The 21,743-nt window shown below is 37.5% G+C and overlaps 1 protein-coding gene across 5 annotated transcripts in view; it reads left to right on the top strand.

Moving 5' to 3' along the window:
* Positions 1-21,502, top strand: part of LOC144476833 (uncharacterized) — a 215,012-nt gene extending 193,510 nt beyond the window's left edge. For 2 of the 5 annotated variants that reach the window (XM_078194101.1, XM_078194102.1), the window contains 7 exons: positions 4,600-5,206; positions 9,559-9,781; positions 10,701-10,840; positions 12,299-12,451; positions 14,509-14,689; positions 14,968-15,107; positions 15,500-21,502. In XM_078194101.1, the coding sequence (XP_078050227.1) occupies positions 4,849-5,206; positions 9,559-9,781; positions 10,701-10,840; positions 12,299-12,451; positions 14,509-14,689; positions 14,968-15,107; positions 15,500-15,768 (1,464 nt within the window). In that variant the 5' untranslated portion in view covers positions 4,600-4,848 and the 3' untranslated portion in view covers positions 15,769-21,502. Of the gene's footprint in view, positions 1-548; positions 1,764-4,599; positions 5,207-9,558; positions 9,782-10,700; positions 10,841-12,298; positions 12,452-14,508; positions 14,690-14,967; positions 15,108-15,499 lie in introns of those variants that run through there. The other 3 variants (XM_078194103.1, XM_078194104.1, XM_078194100.1) reach the window with 3 other exon arrangements.
* Positions 21,503-21,743: the final 241 nt, after the last annotated feature.

Genomic DNA, 21,743 nt, shown 5'->3' with positions numbered 1-21,743 from the left:
GTATAATGTTTATTCTATAATGAATATTAAAAAATATTATTAATTAAAACTGAAATGTAAACGTGAAACGAAATATAAATTACATTCGGACATATGTATGTTCGTACGAACTTTTTGTATTTGCTTCAACTCTTTAACGCGTTGCATAAGTTTGATCCTGATCTCTCCAGACACTCTGTCATCATACCAATTAATAATTAAATAAAAATGTACCGTATCTTTTAGTAATTTAAACAGATTAAAAATAATATAACCGATTAATTATTCAGATTTGTTAAATTCTGTTAAAATAGATAATCGACAATTAAATAGTGACTTTCGTTATTATCTTAATCACGATAATATAACTTGTCACTGTAAATAGACTTCCCCATTACGAAGCGAGTTAATAAAAAATTAATTCTCATAATCTCTCGCATGCACCGCGCGCGGCCAGTTCCGCCAAAATGCTAGACCGTGTTGCATACAAATAATGGAAGTCCTATCGCAACGATCGCGATCCGGCCCCGCTCTGTCTACGTCTATTATCATTCAGTTGCATTCCTGCCGTCCGCGACGAGCGTCCGAGCACAAAGCATCAAAGAAATTGCTGCGGTGGCTGTCGTTCCTTGACCGAGCTTGAGCAGCGTAGATTGAAAGAGGAGGACCAATAAACGCTGGCGGTGTTCTCCACTCTCCCAGAGTATCGTAAGATCTCCGATGACGTCGTCGCACCACGTTGCGGCAGCCGTCGCCGCGTATCCCATGATCCCCTTGACGGAAGCTGCCCATTAGCCGGGCAATGATGATGCCAACGGACACCCAGGTCACCAGCGTAGCGGTGCGGAGCAGAGGCCGGCACTAACGATAGCTTTCTGGACTACTCCCGAAGCGCCTCGACGCCCATCGGCTCCTCATTCGTGATCTTTCGGTATAGTAATCCCCGACTCCTAGGTCAAGGTAGTCGACTGATCCTCTCCTCCGGCTTGGACCCATCAGAATCGTCTTCCACGCTCCTTTCCCTTTAACCGTCCGAACACGCGCACAGTCTTCGTCGAAGCGATCGAAGTCTGCTGCTCCCAGGAGATCCTAGGCCATTCAAATCCCCCAGGTACGAAATCCCCGACCTAATTGCCTCCTACGGCACCCTAACGTTCATTCCGACCCGACTGTTTTCGATTCGTTCCGATTGTCGTCGAGCCGTGTTTGGCCAGCTCCGAGTGAATCGAGCAGAGCTCCGCAAATTGCCGATGCAGCCCGTGCCCCCGGCCGATTAACACGTACGTGCCGTGTGATACCGATTCATACGAAAAGGTAAAAGCTTCGCCGGCTCGGACCTGGGACCAGTTATCCGCGGGCGGTTGGTTCCGCCGTTGACGGCTACCTGTCGATAACCGGCGAACGTCTTCGCGCGATAAACGTCGAGTGCGGTTGTCAGGTGCGCCGACAACAAGATATCTCGTCAGCTGCTGTGAAGTGAATCGAAACGCGGATCGCAGAAGTTAAACGGACTGGGTGTGTACACGATCGTTGATCAGAAACGAGAGTTGTGAGATCGCCGATGACGAGTCGATCGAGGTGTATTAAAGATAGTGGTTCTTGTTTGCTGTGGTGAATCGGATCAATTCAATAGAAAGGAACTATCGAGTTCTTGTAATATACGCAGTGACATCGAAAGCGATGACCAGCGATTACGCTAGATCTCGCCGCAGTTTCGCTTCGCAGATTTCTAGGAAGTATTTCACCAGAGATAGAGGAAGCTACCACGTGCCCCACATGGACGGGTATGAGATGTTTTTGTTTTACACTTCCGGCATATCAAGAAGGAACTCTGCTGTTTTCGCGAGGTGTCATTGTTTTTAACTTGCAATATTTTTTACATAATTACAGTTAATTCGGTATTCCGTTGTTGTTCGAGTTTGTCGAATAGATGTCTGAAAGAAATAATGGGAGGATCGGAAATCTATGGATAGCAGAAACAGTTTTATTCGCTTGTATTGTACACTGTTTGCAAAATGTGCGAATAAAATTACTATGAATTGCCTAGAAATTGTACTAGGTAGATTTATACTGCCTATAATGATACTAGTAGCTATACATTTAAAGATATGATTTTATGGAAATTAGTCTCTTCATGTCCGTACGAGACGTTAGTTTGATATAGAAAATTATGTGAATATCATTGAACGGTGTTATAAAAACTGAAGGCGTACTGCATGATATGCATGATTTTATCAATTCTTTGAAGAAAAATTGAATAGTGAGATTTATATTGATTGAAAATTTTGTTAACTCGTTAATGCACGTGAAGCGATCTAAACAAACAAGTTTGATTTAAAGTGTATGCTCTCAAGTGTCAGAATCTCATTTGTTTTAATATTAGTATGCTATTAGTACCATTAATATATTGCTAAATAATTAAATAACTAAATATATTGCGTTGCAAATACTATCGAAAGGAGACTGAATGTTGTTTGTTGCTCAGTCTCGTATTACGCAGTTATTTGACATTCGATGTCATTCTAAATCGTAATCGCTTTCGTCACTGCTGACTGTGGAGAATTAATAAGATCAACTGTTTGTTGACACAGTATTGCGAACACTATCTCGGTACGATAAGCTTCGATAAAATAAATTACTCGAAACAATTAAGTGATAAATATTGCGCGGCAGCGGCAAATTCCAGTTGCATAAATTATTTTGTGCAATGTTATGCGTCGCACATTATTCTCCCTTAACGCTCCATAGTAATGCAATTTGTGTTTACGTTCCCTTGACCTGTCTACGAATTAGGATTAGTTAAAATGACCTAATATAATATAAGATTGATAGAGATTGACTCAAGAACCATTTTTCGAGATATTTATTTATCTTGAAAATCTTTTGAGAAATGTTTGTTAGTATTCTCAAAAAAGATTGTTATTGATTTCAAAAAAAGAAAATTTAATTTTTTTCAAAAAGTTATTATCTCAGCAAATTCTAAGTTGATGGAAGCCATGATATGTTCTATTTTATTCTACTTTTATTTGAGTTGTCAAAAATAGTACAAAGAGATAATAATTAAACAGAATATAATACTCCTATGTTACCTATCATTCATTTATACCACGAATTAAAAATTCAGATCTTAATTCTGAAGAGGCAAAATATAGAATAACTCATTAACACATTTACGAGAAAATTTCGATGAACCGAAAATTTCAGTTCCGTTAAAACTTTGCAAATCTGTAGTGCACTTCGAGTGAAGTACCGCCGCAATTTGTTTTTTAACAATTCGAAGTATGATCGGAAATATCAGCCAACCCGTACTAAATATCGTGCGTACTCGACGAATCTTCAAACACAAATTCATATGAAATCGTCTCGTTGTTGCAGTATTTTAAATTATTATTACGCTGCGTTTAAGTTTTTCCATGACACGCGTGGAAGTAATTAAAATGAAAACTGTGGATAACGAGCATCCGTTGATTTATCGCGCTTGCACTTCCTGCATCACGATCAGCTGTTTTCTGCCATTTTTAACGCAATCAATAATTTCTTGCTCCGTAGGTTCGTTTAACACTCGAACATTCAATGTTCGAATCTTTTATAATTTTGGGAATAGGTTCCAGACAATTTAATTTTTCTGTGGACATTAATGAAACATGTGAACTTTTATCTCGATTATTAGACGACAAATTAAAAGAAGAATTTTTAAACAGGATCTGAGAAAACAAAAGAGAAACTACCCCTAGCAAAATATATTCGAACATCTTTTAAAAAGCAATAAGTTTTTCAAAAATGGACTAAATGACTTATATATTTCTGACGCGACTAATGGACTAGATTGTTATACAATTACTAAAATATCATTTTTAATTTTTCTATTGGAGTGAGAGATCAGATCAATTAGTCGAATTTTGGAAAAGTTATTTCGTTTTAACCTTCAAAGAGCGAACAGGGGTCACTCAAGGATTAAAGTTATATTTTGAAATATGCTTATGCTTGATTTTTTTGAATTAATCACAAAATAACATCAGCCTCCATAAGGTACATCCTTCGAGCCCTAACCTTCTATGGGTTTATATAACTTTCAAGTTACATGCTAATATATTGAAATTTTATCAAATAATTTTGCTTTTTTCACAATATGACGTATACGTCTTACTTATATAAGGGCTTCGAAATAATCAATAACAATATTGACGACGACTGACAGTACCATCAACCTGAAATATCAAAGCATATCTATCAGCAAATTTGCTGATTTAAAAAAATAATTCATCCCATATAATATTAACCCTTTGCCCTATAATATCTTGTCAGACTCTTTCATGAAGATTTGGGACACGATCTACTAACTACGTTTACGATCTACTAAATATGAACGACACTCGCATCTTTCAAATTGAAGTTAAATTCTACCCATCTACATTAATATTAAACATTGAAGTAAAGGTTCCTACATAATAAATATAAATTTTCTGTCTGACGTAGAATTGTATTGGTAATAACGAACAAAGATCAGTCAATGTAGCTATGTAACCTTAACAGTGATTGTAGATTACTTGGACATTTCGCGAAATTCTTTAGCAAAGAACAATCGCAGCATCGATTTGAATCTCGAAATTCTGTTTCCAGACTCGGTGTACTGGTGCACCACGGAAGAGCAAACAATGGATATGAGAAGAGGAGAGGCTAAGTAGCAGGCTGCAGGTACAGGAACAGAAAGGGCGAAGCGATAGGTAAGACCGAGCAAGGTAGTAGGCTCGAGCAGAGAGACAGCCAGAGAAGAAGAACGCGAATCAGGCGGAATCGAGAACGGAAGCGAGGATCCGTTTGTTGGAGAACAGTTGACAAAGTCGAGAGTAGACGAGTTCTCACGGAAAGATGAAGAAGAACAGTTTGTGGACGATGATTTGGACCGTGTTTCTAGTGATGGGCTTGGCTCTCGCGCAAACGTCGCATAATCATCTATGCCCTTCACACACCGATATCGCGCCCTGTTCCTGCACCCTGAAGAAATCTGGCCTGGACATCGTGTGCGAGTCCACCGACCTGACGCACATCACCAATGCCATGAAGGCGCTCAAAGGTAGACCCAACGCGGTCATCTTTTACCTGCGTCTCAGGCACAACAGCTTGCCAAAACTACAGCGCTACGTATTCCTCGGCCTCGTTATCCACCATCTTACTATTCACAACAGCAGCCTCGCGGTACTCGAGGAGTCCTCTTTGAGTTCCATTGGTGAGTGTTCCGCCTTAGAAAGAATCTCATTCAACATGCAGGTATTCACCGGTCCGAATCCATTTCGGCAATCCAAGACACGTTCCGCGGACTCGATACACGTAATAAGCTGCGTTTTATTCATTTTACAAAACTTGACGAAAGCACCCATTGTTCACACATACTCGTGTATTAAAGAATAACCCCCCTTTTTTTCGTATCAATAGGATAACCCTAAATTAGGCAGATCGGTAACTTTTAAAAACGTCGAAGGGACCTTGATTATTTTATCGAGAACAATAGTTTGTGGAATTTTTTTTATATTACAATATGTAGCCGACTAAATATTGATTAACTTTCATTGGAAATATTTTTTTGTCAGACTGTCGGAAATAACCTGAAATATGGCGGTAACGGTTACATGCCACACCCTGTGTACATACAGATGTTTATTTTGTCCTACAGATTGAAATATCTTCGTTATTTTTGCTGACATAAAAAAAAATGTGTCATGACAACTTTGTTTAGTTCAAAGCCAAAAATATTATGATATCTGCGTTTTTTTCTCTCTAAATCATTTTATTTCAATTATTGAAGATTATTGGTTTTTTATTTTATAAGATTATTTATTGCACACTAGAATCTATTTTTTTATAACTCAGCACTATAGTATATATCAAGAAGGCAATCAAGAAACTAAAAATTCTTATTTATAAGTAATAAAAAATAGCCTTGCGAAAGTACATAAGTCATGATATTCTAAGCATTAACTTAAATAAACTTTTCTTGGCATTTTCTTCGTACCAGTAAAAGTATCAAAGATATTTCAATGTGCAAGATAAAATAAGCAGCCTGTATATTTATAACATATTTCAATACTTAAAGAAACAGTTTTATTTGACTCTCTTCTATAGAAAATGTTCATTATGCATCAAATTCTACAATCTAATAACAGTGGTCAGCTACAATTTTCTTGTAGCGTTCGATATATTGAACATGAATGCCAATTTGAAGAGAAAAATAAATTTCCAACTTTAAGAATATTTCTATAAGAATATAAACGTTTTAATACCTTTAAACACTGTTTAAGAAGATCGAGACGGCTTTAACATATCAATTTCTTGTCGGACGTTTTTCAATTCACTCGAGACACGAAATTCCCGAAATTGACAGAGCTACGACGATTCGAAAGAAACAATATGAAGCAAGGTGCAAATTTGACCCGTGTTTCACTGTCGTGTCCCGTCGTCAACATTTCACAGCTGGTGAAAGGAGGACTCCCCTTTCCCGAACGTTATTCTCCGTATTTTCTATCCTTGTCCTTCTCCTCCTTCGTTTTCATCCAACGCTTTGGAAAAAATACGTAGAAAATGTTGCGACAGGTGAACCGAACGTACACGTCAAGCATAAGGTCAATTGGTTGAGAAGATCTTGAGATACGTCAGCTGCCGGAATACTTTTTTCTTACGAGGCTATCTGATCATTTTTACCAAGCGCAACATTCATTTTTCAATATAAGTGTAAATGCGCGTGAAAGTATACGTAATATAGAGATGAAGGTATACGTAAAATAGAGATGAAGGTATACGTAAAATAGAGGTGAAGGTGTACGTAAAATAGAGATGAAAGTACACGTAAAATAGTGATGAAGGTATACGTAAATAAAACTATAAAATAAAGGTCTGAAAGGTACGTCCATGTTGTGTGATATAATCCATGAAGTACAATATCGTGCTTCAAACTAGAACAACTTCAAAAACAAGTTACATAGTTTGAGTGGCTAAAATAAATTTACATATTTAACATGGTAATTTCGATACGATAGAAATTTGCTAAACTATTCTAGTTCTGTTTAATGACTATCAGTCTTTCAGCTTTTAAAATCCTCTTTATATTTGCTACTATTGCTACGTATACTATTTAAATTAGTATAAAGTTCTTATTTATGGTTTTGGAGATAGTATCAGTAATTTCTGAACTATTCTTTTATTATCATGAGATTTTTCCAATAATTATAGTACTTCTTTAGAAAATTTAGATACCGTACGTGCGCGTTTCAAAATCTGCTTTAAATATCCACTTTCTTGCGATCCACATCCGACTCAATATTTCATTTCTCGCCTTTACCATCGTTTCCTCTCTTCTTATACGTGCACTCTCATGTGCCGATTTCTTTGAAATAGTGTCTCTGTGAAATCACATTCTAAAATCTCTTTTGCATCTTTCCCTCACTGATTTCCATCATGCCTTCGTCTCTTTCTTCGCTGTTTTCTTCTTGGAAGTCTCATTACCTCCATCTTCCCCAAAGGCGTACTTTCCTAGCAGGCTGGGAACATTGTCTAAAAAGTGCTAGAACAGCAACCGAAAAACCAGAATTTCACTGTAAATCAATAACCTCGCCCGTCCGTTCTACCTCCAACCTTAGCCTGCATGTGCACCGCGAATATAATGAATAGAATAAATGGACAACCGTATCTCACAAGGGACATTATTAAAGTGAAACGCGTCGACTTTGAATCAGTCTGGAAAATATTTCACGCGTATATCTTTAGTCGTTCACCAGTGTGCTAGTGTAATCACGAATGTAACCGTACGTACATATATGTATACCGTGGTAAAAGACGAGACCTCTGTCGTTTCATATTCATTTTTAAAAATATGTAAGACGTGGAAATTGCATGTGGAAACTTTAAATTAAAATTAAAAGAGGAATAGCATTTACAAATTATTAATTGAGCAGATACTTCGTACATTGCTTCAAGAATTATAAAACCAAAACTAACCTTAAAATCTCTGAAAATTCTCTAGCTGTAAAAAAATTATTACCGCCATATTACAGGTCCCAAAAACAAGTTTTGTCACTAAAGTTTCTTAAAATCTCAAAAAATGATAGAAACATTTGGGTGGCCTACTTTAGCTGGGACGCCATATATATATCATGGTAAAAGACGAAGCCTTTCTTGCTTCATAGTCCCTTGTAAAAATATATAAAACGTGTACATTGCATTTAAAAATTTTTAATATTATCATGAAAAAAGTCACTGCGTTATTAAAAACAAAAACTAGTAAATATATTCTATAAAATTATTTTTACGTTTAAGAAACAACTATCAATGTATTTAAATCTGTAGCAGGAAAGTATATTGAACATATAACATATTGAGCCCTAACTTCCGTTCTCATCGTGAGTTTTATAATCGCGATTACGTAAGCGCCTCGTGCATTTAATTAGTATAGAGATACGTGCGTTTCAATCGGCATTCATAGTCGAAAAACGTCTATAGCTCGTCTTGCACGAAGAAGCTTCGTAACAAAGAAGCTCGGCTCTATTTCTGGCGTCATTCGACACAGCCGTGTCGTATTAATTTGTAAGTCAGATAATACAGTCGTGAATCGTAGTCACATTACAAGAGATGGCGGTGGAAGCTTGTGCTTCGTCACGTGCTGACGTTAAACGGGATCTATTTTAATTTAATCGCAGTTTTGATGTCACCGAGGGGTCCCCGTTTGTTTCCCCTGGACCAGCCCTCAGTCTTTAAATACTTGCCGCATAATTAAAACCTTTCCCTTCGAATTGTTAACGATTTTTGCAGCTTAATAAGAGCGACGGTCGCGATTTAACATTGACAACTGCAAAAACAACGATAGACTTTAAGCTTAAATAATTTCGATATATTTTCACAGTATTTTACTATCCGCCTTCGTGACCAGAAATATTTAAATTAAATACTGAAGCCTATTTTTCATTGTTTATTTCATAAAAATCAGAATGGAAGAATCTGAATTATCAACTAGAGAATTTCATTAACGTTTAGAAAAACCATTAATGCATAAAGATTCGCTAAACATGAATAAAGAGCCAAACATCTTCAAAATTGATTTACGATATTTCTATTTGGAAACTTGAATGTTCAGATAACTAATGCATTATTAAGCATTATTAAAAATTAAAAATTTGCACAAGAAGTGAAAATTTATTTAACCATATTGTTGGAGGAATTTAAATGACGCAATTTAAATTAATTGCATCTATAACGCGTAGATATGGTTATGTGAAACGTCAATTACTAAAGGCTAGTGAACTTTGGTAAGGTTTTTCTTTAATTTGAATATCGACAAAATTCATATGTGATGAGTAGATCGCGAATCTTTATGCATATTCTCATCTCCATACATTAATCCACAAAAATTAGAATTAAAAGTTCCCTTCGTCGGCTAAAAAATTACAAGACCTTTCCTTAATTTATACGTCCTCATACGTTTGAAAAATCTGCTGACGCCGTGAATTCACGCAGATCCACAATGTACTAATAACATTTGAATCGTCGATTGGAAATGTTTAATTGATTTAACTCACCCATGTTGATCCACAGGAACTCAGTTGACACAACTGGACCTATCACAGAATGCTTTGATTGCGGTGCCGACGGTCGCGTTGCAAGGTCTTCACCAGCTGCTTATTTTGAATATGAACCACAATAAGATCAACGCCATCCACGGAAAAGCCTTCGAGGGCCTTGACACTCTTGAAATCCTTTCCCTGTACGAAAACAAGATTAGCAACATCGATTCGGACGCTTTTAAAGGATTGCATAAGTACGTTCTTTGCCATCAGCCTGACTACAGCTTCCCTAGATCTAGTATAGCCTAGTATAGTCTTTTCTTTTATCACTAGTCGATACCGCGAACGCGTTCCGCTTAGAGAAGGCAAACAATTTCACTACACGTTTAACACTCCAACGGCGGATCCCGGGTACATTCAGACCCGAAGTTACAAATTTACTTAAATTTAGTTTCTGAACAACTAATTTCAATTGCCACATGTTTCATTCCTAGAAGGACTATTTTACTAAATTTATGTAAAAGCATTGGTAAATAAAATTGATCGTATTTTTGTTAAAAAGGTCTGCCGTTCGAGTGTTAAAGCACAGAGCAATTATCAATCTCGAAATTGTCGATAATTATTTCGATATAATTAAAAATAATAATAATATCTGCGATGCAAATGTACAAATATTCTCGAATGGTAAAAAGAAAATAATTGCAGCAGAATCTCGATTATCCAAACGTTCGATGTCCATTGACATCTCCAAATACGTTGCACATAATAGATCAATAATATGCCCACAACACTGTGTTCATTGCCCAAATCGATGGAGATTCGATTGTACAGTTGAATAATGCAATTGTATAATCCACATACATCTGTGTCCCAGATTAGTTCGGGTAATCGATGACATTTCTCAGCGAAGACTTCAAATCGCTCCGATTGTTAATTTACGTTGTTCGTTGAACATTTTTTTTTGTTTTGGGACGAATAGAAAAATGTAACAGGTCGTTGTTTTGCCTGAAATTCCGAGATTCGATAGAATGATACGCTTCTACAGGACACAACGCTTCACGTAGGTAGTTGAAAAACAGGACTAACGCGCGGCGATTGGTTGTACTTGCGCACGTGTACGAAAACCGCGCGTTAGGGTTGGGTGATATGTAAATACGAACACATAAATTATAGCAGGAAACTAAGGAGACTAAATCTGGGCGGAAACGAGTTGACCAAGGTGCCAACAGAGGCATTGCTCCCACTGGACATGCTGAGGAAATTGGACCTTCCGGAGAACCGAATTACCAGGATTCAGGAAGGCGATTTCGAAGGTAAGGTTCCCCGAAACGTCTTGCTCAGCGCTGTGCCCAGGTAAAACCGAGCTACCTTCGCTCACTTCCTTATCGATTAATATTCACATGCATCATTCACGGAAATTCTGATTCGACGCTCGCAACGATTTCGTCTTCATCTGGACACTTGTCACAGATTTTAGTAGCTATTCTATTCGATCAGTGAATTTCTTATGCGACGTTTATAGCATCCTCCAATTTTATAAAATAACTTGTATTTACAAAGGGTGGTCCCTAATACGAATATTTAAATAATTTTAAAACACTGACGTTATGAAGAACATACGCAAATATGTATAATGGAATTTTTCTTTCTTTCCTAAATTCGCTTTAAAAGGACATTAATCTATAAATATTCGGCTATCTTTTATTTTATTACTACAATTTGCAAAATGTCCAATAAAAACTCCTTTCTTTGCTTAAATCTATCACGCGATATATGTTCTGTTAATTGTTCAAACAACTGGAAAATTTTATAAACAAATAGTCGATATTTTTGGTATATCAGGTGATGAATTTGGACAAAGCGAGTCATTTTTATTTTAATATATTTTTCCGTTTTGAACGATTTACGAATTATAGAAATACAATAAGGAAATAACGGAATATTTGAGGATTAATTTTCATCCCTTGAAGTGAATTTACGCAATACGTATCTACGTATGCTCTCCATGTCCCCGAAGTTTCAGAATTTTTTGTATTTCCAGTTTGAGGATCATCCCTTGTTAGTGTAATGCTACAGACGTAAAACTTTCCAGATAAGTAATGTTCTCTGTGTTTTTCTAACTTCGCAGAGTGTTTCTAAGGGATTGGAAACTTATGTAGCTTTCTTATATATTCTCTCTAAAAGCAGACGACTTTCCTATATGATATTTATTCAACATCTATTCGAGATTTGTGTCCACTAATTTAGCACAAATCACGGGTACCTAATGCAATGCAACAACTAAGGCATACTAGATGAAACTAGAACCAAACTAGAACCTCGAATTTAAAAAAAAAACTGTTGCTAAAGCATTGGAAACTTATATAGCTTTATAAAATATTATTTATTAAAATAAACGATTCTCTTTTATATAGTACTCGAAAAATCTCTTTTTAAAAATTGTATCCGTAACTTTAGCATAACTTACATCTATTTACAATAATGCTCTACATAGTTGCAAAATATTAGATGTACAGTCACGAGACGTGTCTCAAATTTTACAAATAATTTTTAAAGGATTCTAAAATAATATTTATCAGTAATCTTTGTCTTTGCTTTCACTGAAAGACGATAGATATTTCGAGAAATGTTAAATGAATGCTGGCACTTTAATAATTTGATTTCAAATAGAATTGTTCTTATCAGAATGTAAAAATGTCGGATCAAACGGCACCGAACGAATTGGAACCGTGCAAGTTTGAAGTGTCGATAGTAAACGATCTCTTTTACAGGACTGAAAAGCTTGGATTCGTTAGGTTTGGCTCGCAATCAGCTCCGCGATCTTCCAGCCGGCGTATTCTCCCACTTGACGCAATTAAACTCTTTGGAGCTCGATGGCAATCAGATTACCCACGTGGATCCGGATGCGTTCATCGGTCTTGAGGGTAAGTGTGTCCATCAGCTTGTTACACGTAGTCACTTTACACCCGTGCCTGTCCTACGTTATTTCTAACTAAAATAACTTTGTCCACGCGACAAACTATGAGTTAATTGGATAAAAGTTCGTTATGGACTCCCCGAACGTTATTTATCGATTTCTGTGTACCTCTGATAGGACGAAACAAGTGAAATACGAGAATAACAGGTTTGAATTAGGAAACAGTCGGTTCGACGGGCGCTCCGAAAATGTTTGTTAAAACAAATTGGATTTCGTAAAACATCGCAGCTATTTTTGAATTTTGTTTTAATTAACGAAATAATCGACCCTATAATTTGTTTACGATAACTTTGTCCAGTATTCTCATTCCTGTCATTCTATTGGGTAATAAGTGACGTACACGCCCCTCTGAAAGTGTTGGAACGCTTACAGAAAGATTGCCTCTGCACTTACACGTACGAAGCGACTTTTATTTTTAAACGCAAATATTTAAAAATGTTTCACTTTTGCATAAAATATATTTTCAACCAGTTTACCTTTTCTCCGTTAACGTTATTCAAGTCTTCTAAAAATTACGTACCAAAGGCTTTGCTGAAATGAAATGATATATACCACAAAAATCTAGATAGTAAAATAGCTAGCCCAATGTTTTTCGAGAATAGACTTAAGCCACTTTGATAATAAACGGCTCATTAAATGAATAAAATAAAAATTCTTCAACGCTTGTGCAAACGGAAACAGAGCCTCCGGCAGGTTTTATCGCAAACCATAAAAGAACGCGGAAAACGATAAAAACTGTCTACCTCCGGCTTCTAAAATATTAACAAAGCATTATTCTATATAGGTCAGAGGTCGGGCAACAAAGAGTTCACGTGAGCAGCCGAATGCCCGCGAACCTTTGAAGATCGCTCACTTCGAGTATCATATTTAAGTTTATAAGTAGAATTTTGCATTAATAAATTCATTTAAAGTAAATACGTAAGTTGTAGCCACCCCCGATGCTGGCAACTTCTCCTCCAGCAAAATTGGTAAAGCAGAGTCCCTTTGTTGGATACCGGCTATTCGGGTGCCCTTTTTAGCGGGAGAGGTTGCCGACCTTTGACCGTAGATACCGCGGAGTTATAACGGTCGTTTACCGGAGCATGATGGAAAAGTTATGCGGGTTCAAATACAAAATGTACAGAGTCGAATATTCGATATCGTTTACCTCGAATAACGTCGAAACAAATATATAAAATACGGAGGTTTAACCGTCGTTTTAGAGGAGGAAGTTTGATATTTATGTAACGTCTAACAAAGGTTAATACTACTATTGTGTAATCGTGTTCCTAGCTCCTTTGAACTTTCCGTGCGAGCTAGTTTGCTCTGTTTAATGCTAGACAAGGCTGAAACTGTGCTCCGACAATTACTTGTGTTGACAGAAAAATTGGCTTATACTTTTGCGAAGTTCATTCGATCGACTAATAATGAATAAGAAGAATTTTTATTCATTATTCGCCAATAAGGAACAACTACATTTATTACGAACAAGAATAACATTTGCATTCATTATTTACGAATAATGGATAACTACATTTATTCGAATAAGAATTTATTTTTTATTAATTATTACTAAATATCGAATAACTGCACTGATTCGAAAAATATTCATTTGGATAAGAATAATATTTATACTTATTATTCGTAAATGACGAATTACTGTATTTATTTAAGAAGAAGTTCATTCAGATAGGAGCACATTTTTATTAATGAATGACGAATGTACGAAACTGAAGAAATAATAAACAAAGAAGAAGAATTTCGATTCCTCAATTTCACGACTTGCCCTATTTGCACAATTCATCACGCTTTGCTAATTTATTTCTATGAAGTATTCTGCAGAGACTCGATCTAATGTCATCATTTATCATTTATAAGCTCATTAACAGATTAGTATATGTTTGACATATACTATATATACATTACGTAAACATAACCTCCCCGTAGGAAAACAATGCGATCTCGGTGAAACATCAGTTGTAAACTGGACGAAATCATATATGTTCGATGTTTATACTGTTACAGAAAACCTACAATATTTGCGGTTAGGGGATAACAATTTGCACGCGGTACCTAGCGATGCATTGCGTCGTTTACACCGGTTGCGCCACCTTGATTTGAGGGCTAACAATATCACCACCCTTCCGGAGGACGCTTTCAACGGATATGGAGATTCCATCACGTTTCTGAACCTCCAGAAGAACCTGTAATTTTTCCAACTTTTTCATCCGATTGCGGACTTTTTGCATTTATGGGAAAAATTGATGAAAGAAATACAAAATAGCGAAGATGTCAGATGAATATGAAAATATTGTTACAGTATTTTCGTAAAACCATTAAATGAAGAATAATATTTATATTATACTCGCGATTTATACAATTGTTGGAGAGATTTTTTATTTTGCATAAAAATCCGCAATCATTATCATTATCTGTAAGACTTAATAATCGCTAAATCTGTATTCTCTTTGTTACGTTATTTAGGATCAAGGTGCTGCCGCCATTGGTATTCGAAACGTTGAACTCCCTGGAAACACTGAACTTACAGAACAACAAGTTGACGCAAATATCTGAAGAAGTAACCGAGAACATCGTCGACACCCTTCGGATTATCGACATCACAGGTAATTAACCAAACTGTATTTAGCTCATCCGTAATTCTGCTTTTCTATATATAGATAATATTATTTGCAATGAAGACCAATGATTTATTGGAAAGCTGTTAAACGAAGCTTAAATCTGCAGTATTAGAATGGGACGACAATGTTTATTCAAAACCAGGGTACCCTTATAAGGAATAGAAATTCTTTATAAAATTAATAAAATAATATCTTATTACTGTAATAAGTATAAGGTAAATAAAAAAGATTATATAATAATATAGAAGTTCTGCAAAACAGTAACGTAATATAGGAGATCGTCATAGGGTTACCCCAGTGCCCCGGTTACAGAGGAATATTGACAATTTTGGTTATCGACAGAGGGGTTAATACACCGTTTCCGTTTGATTGCACAGACAACCCCCTGATCTGCGATTGCGAGCTACGGTGGTACGCCGCATGGCTGGGCAACTTGCGGGTCAACGCGGACGAGAAGATGTTAACGAAGCGCACCGTGTGCACGATGCAAAACGAACACCGGGAGTACGCCCTGGAAAATATACCTCTGGAGAGAATGGGCTGCGTCGGGAAGAACGCCGGACGGACGTCGTCGTCGGCCAACAACTATCGCATCCACGTCGGCACGATGATCGAGTTGCTGGCGTTGGTCGTCGCGGTGGTCTAATTGCGACCGGTCACGCGACCGCCGACAATCATCGCGGTTACCGAATCCCCGTTTCCTCTCGTTTAAGAACGCGCGTTTTCTTTTTCGCCTCTCCCCATCCGGTCGCCGCCCATTATCCGCCGTAAACTTTATCGTTATCGTTATCAGTCGCAGTCCGCGCGATCGTGCCGCGGATGCGGAGACGCGGCACGATCCCGTCGGCGATTTCTCCAGATATATCATTACGACGATCATCGAATCCGCCGAATCCCCTCAGCGAACACCACACTTAGACGAGGGCGCGTCGAAAACGCGGTACGAGATGCGCGATCGTGATTGTCGAACGAAAACGACGACTCACGGTTGGGTACCCATGCATCCGTGCAGATCGTTCGAGAAGTCGACAGATTTTTCACGAGATTTAACGTCCCGCGCGGCTTTCTTCGACTAATTTATCGTGGTATGATTCGAACGTAAACGCGGTTGAACGCGGACACTCGCGCGTCCGTTACGGGAAAGTATAGAAAGTAAATTATAAGATCGACGAGTAAGATGTGTTTGTACGTTTAATACTGAATAACTGTCGAGGAAAAAATATTCACGGTGATGGTTTGTCGAATACATATCAACAATGCTTTTATAAACGTCGAAGGTAATGCTAATTGGAAATATAATCGATTGTTATTGTGTATTTCGGGTAGGACGATCAAAGAGAAACGAAGAGTGATGGTCGCTCGATAAGTGAGAGAATCCGGGCGCGGGACTCGGTTATCGAGCAACCAATCGCGCGTCCTCCATTATACAGAATGGTAACGCGTGCGCCTCTCTATACTTATTCTTATTCTGTTCTGCGTTTGTCTTATCTCGTGACTACATTGATGATTTCACGGTATCGCGTTTTCGATTCTACCAATATTAATGTTCAATGATTACCAAATAGTTAAGAAGCAATTAACGAATAGTTAAGAATTGAATCTCTCGGTACGGTGATACACGAAAGTAGAAACGGAATCGTCACGCGTGACCGCGAAGAAATCTCGATCGTGACGTGCGATAGAACAGGGGTGAAACGATGGCTGCCCGATCGATCGGCAATCGGACGGACCTCGATCACCGAACGTTACATATCAAGATTGTTGCCAAGTGTTTTCTGGATATCTGTTAAAAGCGAGAATCGTAGTATACTTGATAGAAAATTCGAATGTCCGACGTATTTAGCCATCAGTATGTGGATCCACGGTCATTCGTCTCATACATATCAACGCGTTTTTGAAACTCTCGGAGAGCGAGTCATCAACATACTTCGTGCTTGCACTACGTACGTCACATTCTCGATCATAAATATGTAGATCGACCTCTCGCATAAGCGCGATTAATAAATTTGTTTTATACCGTGGCACTTGAACAAAGTTTCATGTGCAGTTTCTCATCGTTCAAAATGATGGCACGGCCATCTTTTGTTTGCGCGATTAACGAAGGGTCGTGTTTTAATTTAATTTTAGACCATGATGCTCGAAACAATTGTAACAAAAGAATTAGAAGAAATTCTCTTTGCACGGTTTTACGGACGGAACAGTCCGTGTAAAATCGATAGTCGTACGCGAGTTCTTAGGTCGACTCCATCTTCGTCTTGAGACCGCTCGGTTGCTTAACTCGATTCGCAAAGGACCGGCCTGTCGAAATGGAATAACGACGACTGATGATGACCGTAATATACGCAACCGGAAGCCGACACTTGTCGATTCCGGTTCGAGCTTGAACGCGATCATTGAAACGGCTCGTTGTTGCATCTGTTTCGCCACAGACTTCGCAGCTTGGAGCACTTCGCGCTGCGATTAGACGCGATAGAAAATTATGCCGCCTTTGAAGCAACACCTCTCGCCCGCGAATCAGCCGTAGTTACACGTCGCAGTTTCGCACGGCTGTCTAGTCATTAAGCACGAATGATTCGGCACGATAGCCGAGTTGCTCCAATCACCTAGCAATAGAACCGCAGATTGTGACGTACGAGAGAGCAGGTCTCTTCGCTTCTATGTATGTTTAAGCTGCGAAATGTGTTCGAAGTACATTTAAGAACGCACGATCTTGAGAACCCGCAATATTTTTCGATCTCTGTGGAAACTAAATAGGTTAAACGCGAAACGAGGAAAGTAAAACTGACGAATTCCGACGTCAACGGACACACAGTTGGACGCTGACGCAATAGAGGATTATACATATCATAGAGAATGATTAATTGCCCTCCCGTGTATGTTCGTTGAGACGACTCGTGAGCATCGTCGAACACCTTTCGTAGACTGTAGCGTTACAATATTATTAGACTGCGGACTTTATGCATAATTCCGTGATTATCGCGCGTATCCCGTGAAACGAGACACGATGGACTACCAAGCGGCGATTTAGACGGGGTTCGTTCCAGGATGTTTCAGCCCTACGTTCGTTCGGATTTCATTGGAACGGAGAGTACCGTCTACGATCTGTTCAGAAACGTGTAAAATTTGCAGAAAAATCCGTAGTCTAACTATTAACGATGATACGTTCGCGGGACGATGTGATATGCCGCTGCAGCATTCACGTGGAAAGTAAACTACACAAGTATTTTACACTTGGATAGACGATTTAACGGTACGATAGGATTAAGAGGTATTGATATTACGAATAATATTGCATATCGAAATTACGTAGGATAACTTGCTAATGATTAGAACGTGGCGCGGATCTCGGTTTCTACGGACATCGAAGGAGAGATGTCGCATACTCGAACGGTAACCATTTCTCTGAACACGTTTACATAGATACACAGGAATACGTCTGTGATGGCACGTCGTTTAACACGTAATATTACTTTAATTACAAACGCTATATATATATACACACACACACATGTATCTGAGATTCGTCGAGATGCCGGGGTCTCGACGTAAAAATTGAAAATGGCGGATGAGTTCTCTCCTTCGGTCGGTGGCCGACGATCTGCGTCAATATAACACAACATACACATATCATTTATACGCCCAACTTTTACTTGTAAGATAACGGTTAATTATTTAAACGTAAGGCTTCACTGATGTAATCTTTAAAAATCGTATACATATCGTGAACGTATGAGATTTAAGAGAATTTATTTGTTAATATATATATATATATATAAAATATATGTACGTTGCATATAATATATACACATTATTACGATCATCAAAGATATATTATATATCTATATATTATATATCTATCTATGCGCATTGAATGTTTTTTCTAAGAAGTTTCAACGACAAGAAAAACTGCAAAGCTGTTATTTGCGCACTGTCGTTCGAAGCCGATTTTCCGTTGTTTCCAAGAAGACGATTATTTATAACATATTTTCGTGTTTACACGCTTTGTTTTCTCGAGAATCTATCGTTTCTGTATTGTCGGTCCTTTCAGTAGCCGAATAGACGAGAAACTTCTGCGTAGAGCTGAACGATACGCCATGTGCGATTCTTCGCGGGCCCTACAATTTTGCTTAGAATCCACGGGAAGCATATCGTCGGCTCATCATCTCGACGATTATACACTTCTGTCGACGTTCGCGAACAGCAGAACGCAAATAATGATAAGTTTAACAAAAATATCAGTAGAAGCAGAAAGTAAAGAATAGCAACGTTTAGAATAGCGACACTTGCGCAGTGGGCCCGGGGTTCGAATCACAATATTAAAGACTGACTGAATCGCGAAGGAAAAAGATAGGACCGTAAGTACAAATTGCTATTGAACTCCATCATGTGTTGTTCCATTCGATAAAGAATAATTTCGATCGATTCTTTCTGGATGATCATTCCTTAGCTTCGACGAGTTAAGTGCTTCACAAAAACTAGCCTGCTGGTGTAATTGATAGTAATTGATTATCAACAAAACTCATTATTACCACGAACTGACTCGCTGCTGCAATTGATAATTATCATTTACGATTAGACCCATTGCAATCACATTTTCCGAAACGTTAGACGATTCTGTTGTTCCAACAGTTGTTTTATGAAATCAGCAAATAGACTGCGAATGTTATGTATTTATGGCAAGAATTGAATAGATCAGGATTTTTTTTGAGGAATCTGAAAATATTGTTGCGCCATTTTCAACTCATTGCGGCCAATCTTTATACTTAAATTTACCGAAACAAACGAGATAGAAATTGAACTAAATTAGGTTAATTTAACTTGATATCGAAAGATAAAAATTAGCAGCAACAACAACACCGCACTTTCCGTTTTTATACCGTATTACAGAATGGGTTATTAACACTCGAACGAACATGTATATTATATGAACGTTTCTAAATGGACTCCGGGCTCACGTTAGTGGAACATATCCTTTAGTTAGGTGATCTTAGAACGATGAAACGGGATAGTCGCTAGTCGACGCGTCCCCGCGTCGAAGAAGACACCCGAAGAACCATGTCGAGACATATCTCTGATGGCCGTAGTTGTAGTCTCGCCGGCTGCGTTGTTATTATTACTAATTATTATAAGCGGTATTTTTGTACAGTGTCTTACAGTGCTCGGGTCGTTGCAGGCGCAGCCGACGAGCCATTCACGGCATAGCCATATTATACATAAATATAAATATGTGTATGTATATATAAATATATATTATATATAATATAATAAAATATAATATATTATAATATTGTATACAATATATATTATAATATATAACATATTATATATTATACAATATATATATATATAAATATATATACATATAAGTGAACGTAATATAAATAACGCATACGTATATTTATTTCGTTTAAGCTACTCTGAAAACGTTTCTTCGGCGCAGTCATACACACGGTACGCGATGACGCACGCAACAATAGAATGTGTCCGATCAGATAGAGGAAAACAGAACGTAGAGCACGGTTATACATTGAACAGGTGTGAAGAAGAACTTGTTGAATGAATAAGAGACCTTTCGCAACATTCTCACTCACGTATATGTATATCTCGGTGCTCACACACTGTTTGCTTGTTCATACGTCGTAAACACTTGTTTGAACTTTCGAACTTTACCGCTGCTGTATACGCTGATGTTAAGACGATAAAAACACGAACATAGTACGCGTCGTGTACACATACAAAGTAGTGGTACAAGCATAGGCACGCTTATGATAAAAAGAAAACTTTACCGGTACTCGACTAACTTGCGTACCGGACTTGTGTGCGTGTGTGCGTGTTATTTTTTCTCTTTAATTCAGATTTAAGCGATTCATTATTGTGTATAAGGGATACGACACTCGTGTGCGGGTAGTAAAAGTACGAATAATGATGAAGAAACATTGATTCGAATACGTGCATCTTACCTGAGCAAGTTTATAAGATTAATTAGGAAGTGCACGGGCGCACATACATACAAATACACGTACACGGAAGTTACATGCCTAAAATGACATATCGGTGTTACAAAAATACAAAATATATTACTATAAAAATATACATACTATGTAATACACAGATACACGTAAAGTACGTCTTTATATGTCTATAAATATTGTTACATATATACGTATATATATATATACATGTACTGGTATATATATATATAGTCATTATATGATAATTATTATACGATATGTGTTACGGAACATCTTTACCCGCAATGATCCGCGATAGGAGAACTACCCAGATTCTAATATCTATATGTCATTGTTTATTATGTCGTTAATGATTAACGTGTATATGTGAAACTTTCAAACTGAATAAAAAATAACTAAGCATGGTAATTCGTGGGCAATATTGCCAAACTGTTTTCTCTTTTCATGGCCCCTTTTAAAAATCCCTGTTTCAGGATGGCAATTCGTTGTCGATCATTTTCGAAAAATGCTATCAAGAATATAACAATAGCGACTATATTAAAACAGTTCTGAAAAGTTCCGAAAATTGTGTTATTAACTAATTTTCCAACGATTTATTGCGTCGAGAGAGACGATCGTTGTCTATCCTTGTCTTACTTCGTAAAACGCA

This window comes from Augochlora pura, chromosome 11 (genome assembly GCF_028453695.1).
Source record: "Augochlora pura isolate Apur16 chromosome 11, APUR_v2.2.1, whole genome shotgun sequence".
NCBI classification, from domain to species: domain Eukaryota; kingdom Metazoa; phylum Arthropoda; class Insecta; order Hymenoptera; family Halictidae; genus Augochlora; species Augochlora pura.
Note: the sequence above shows the minus strand (reverse complement) of the source record. Positions and strands in the feature narration are given on the sequence as shown.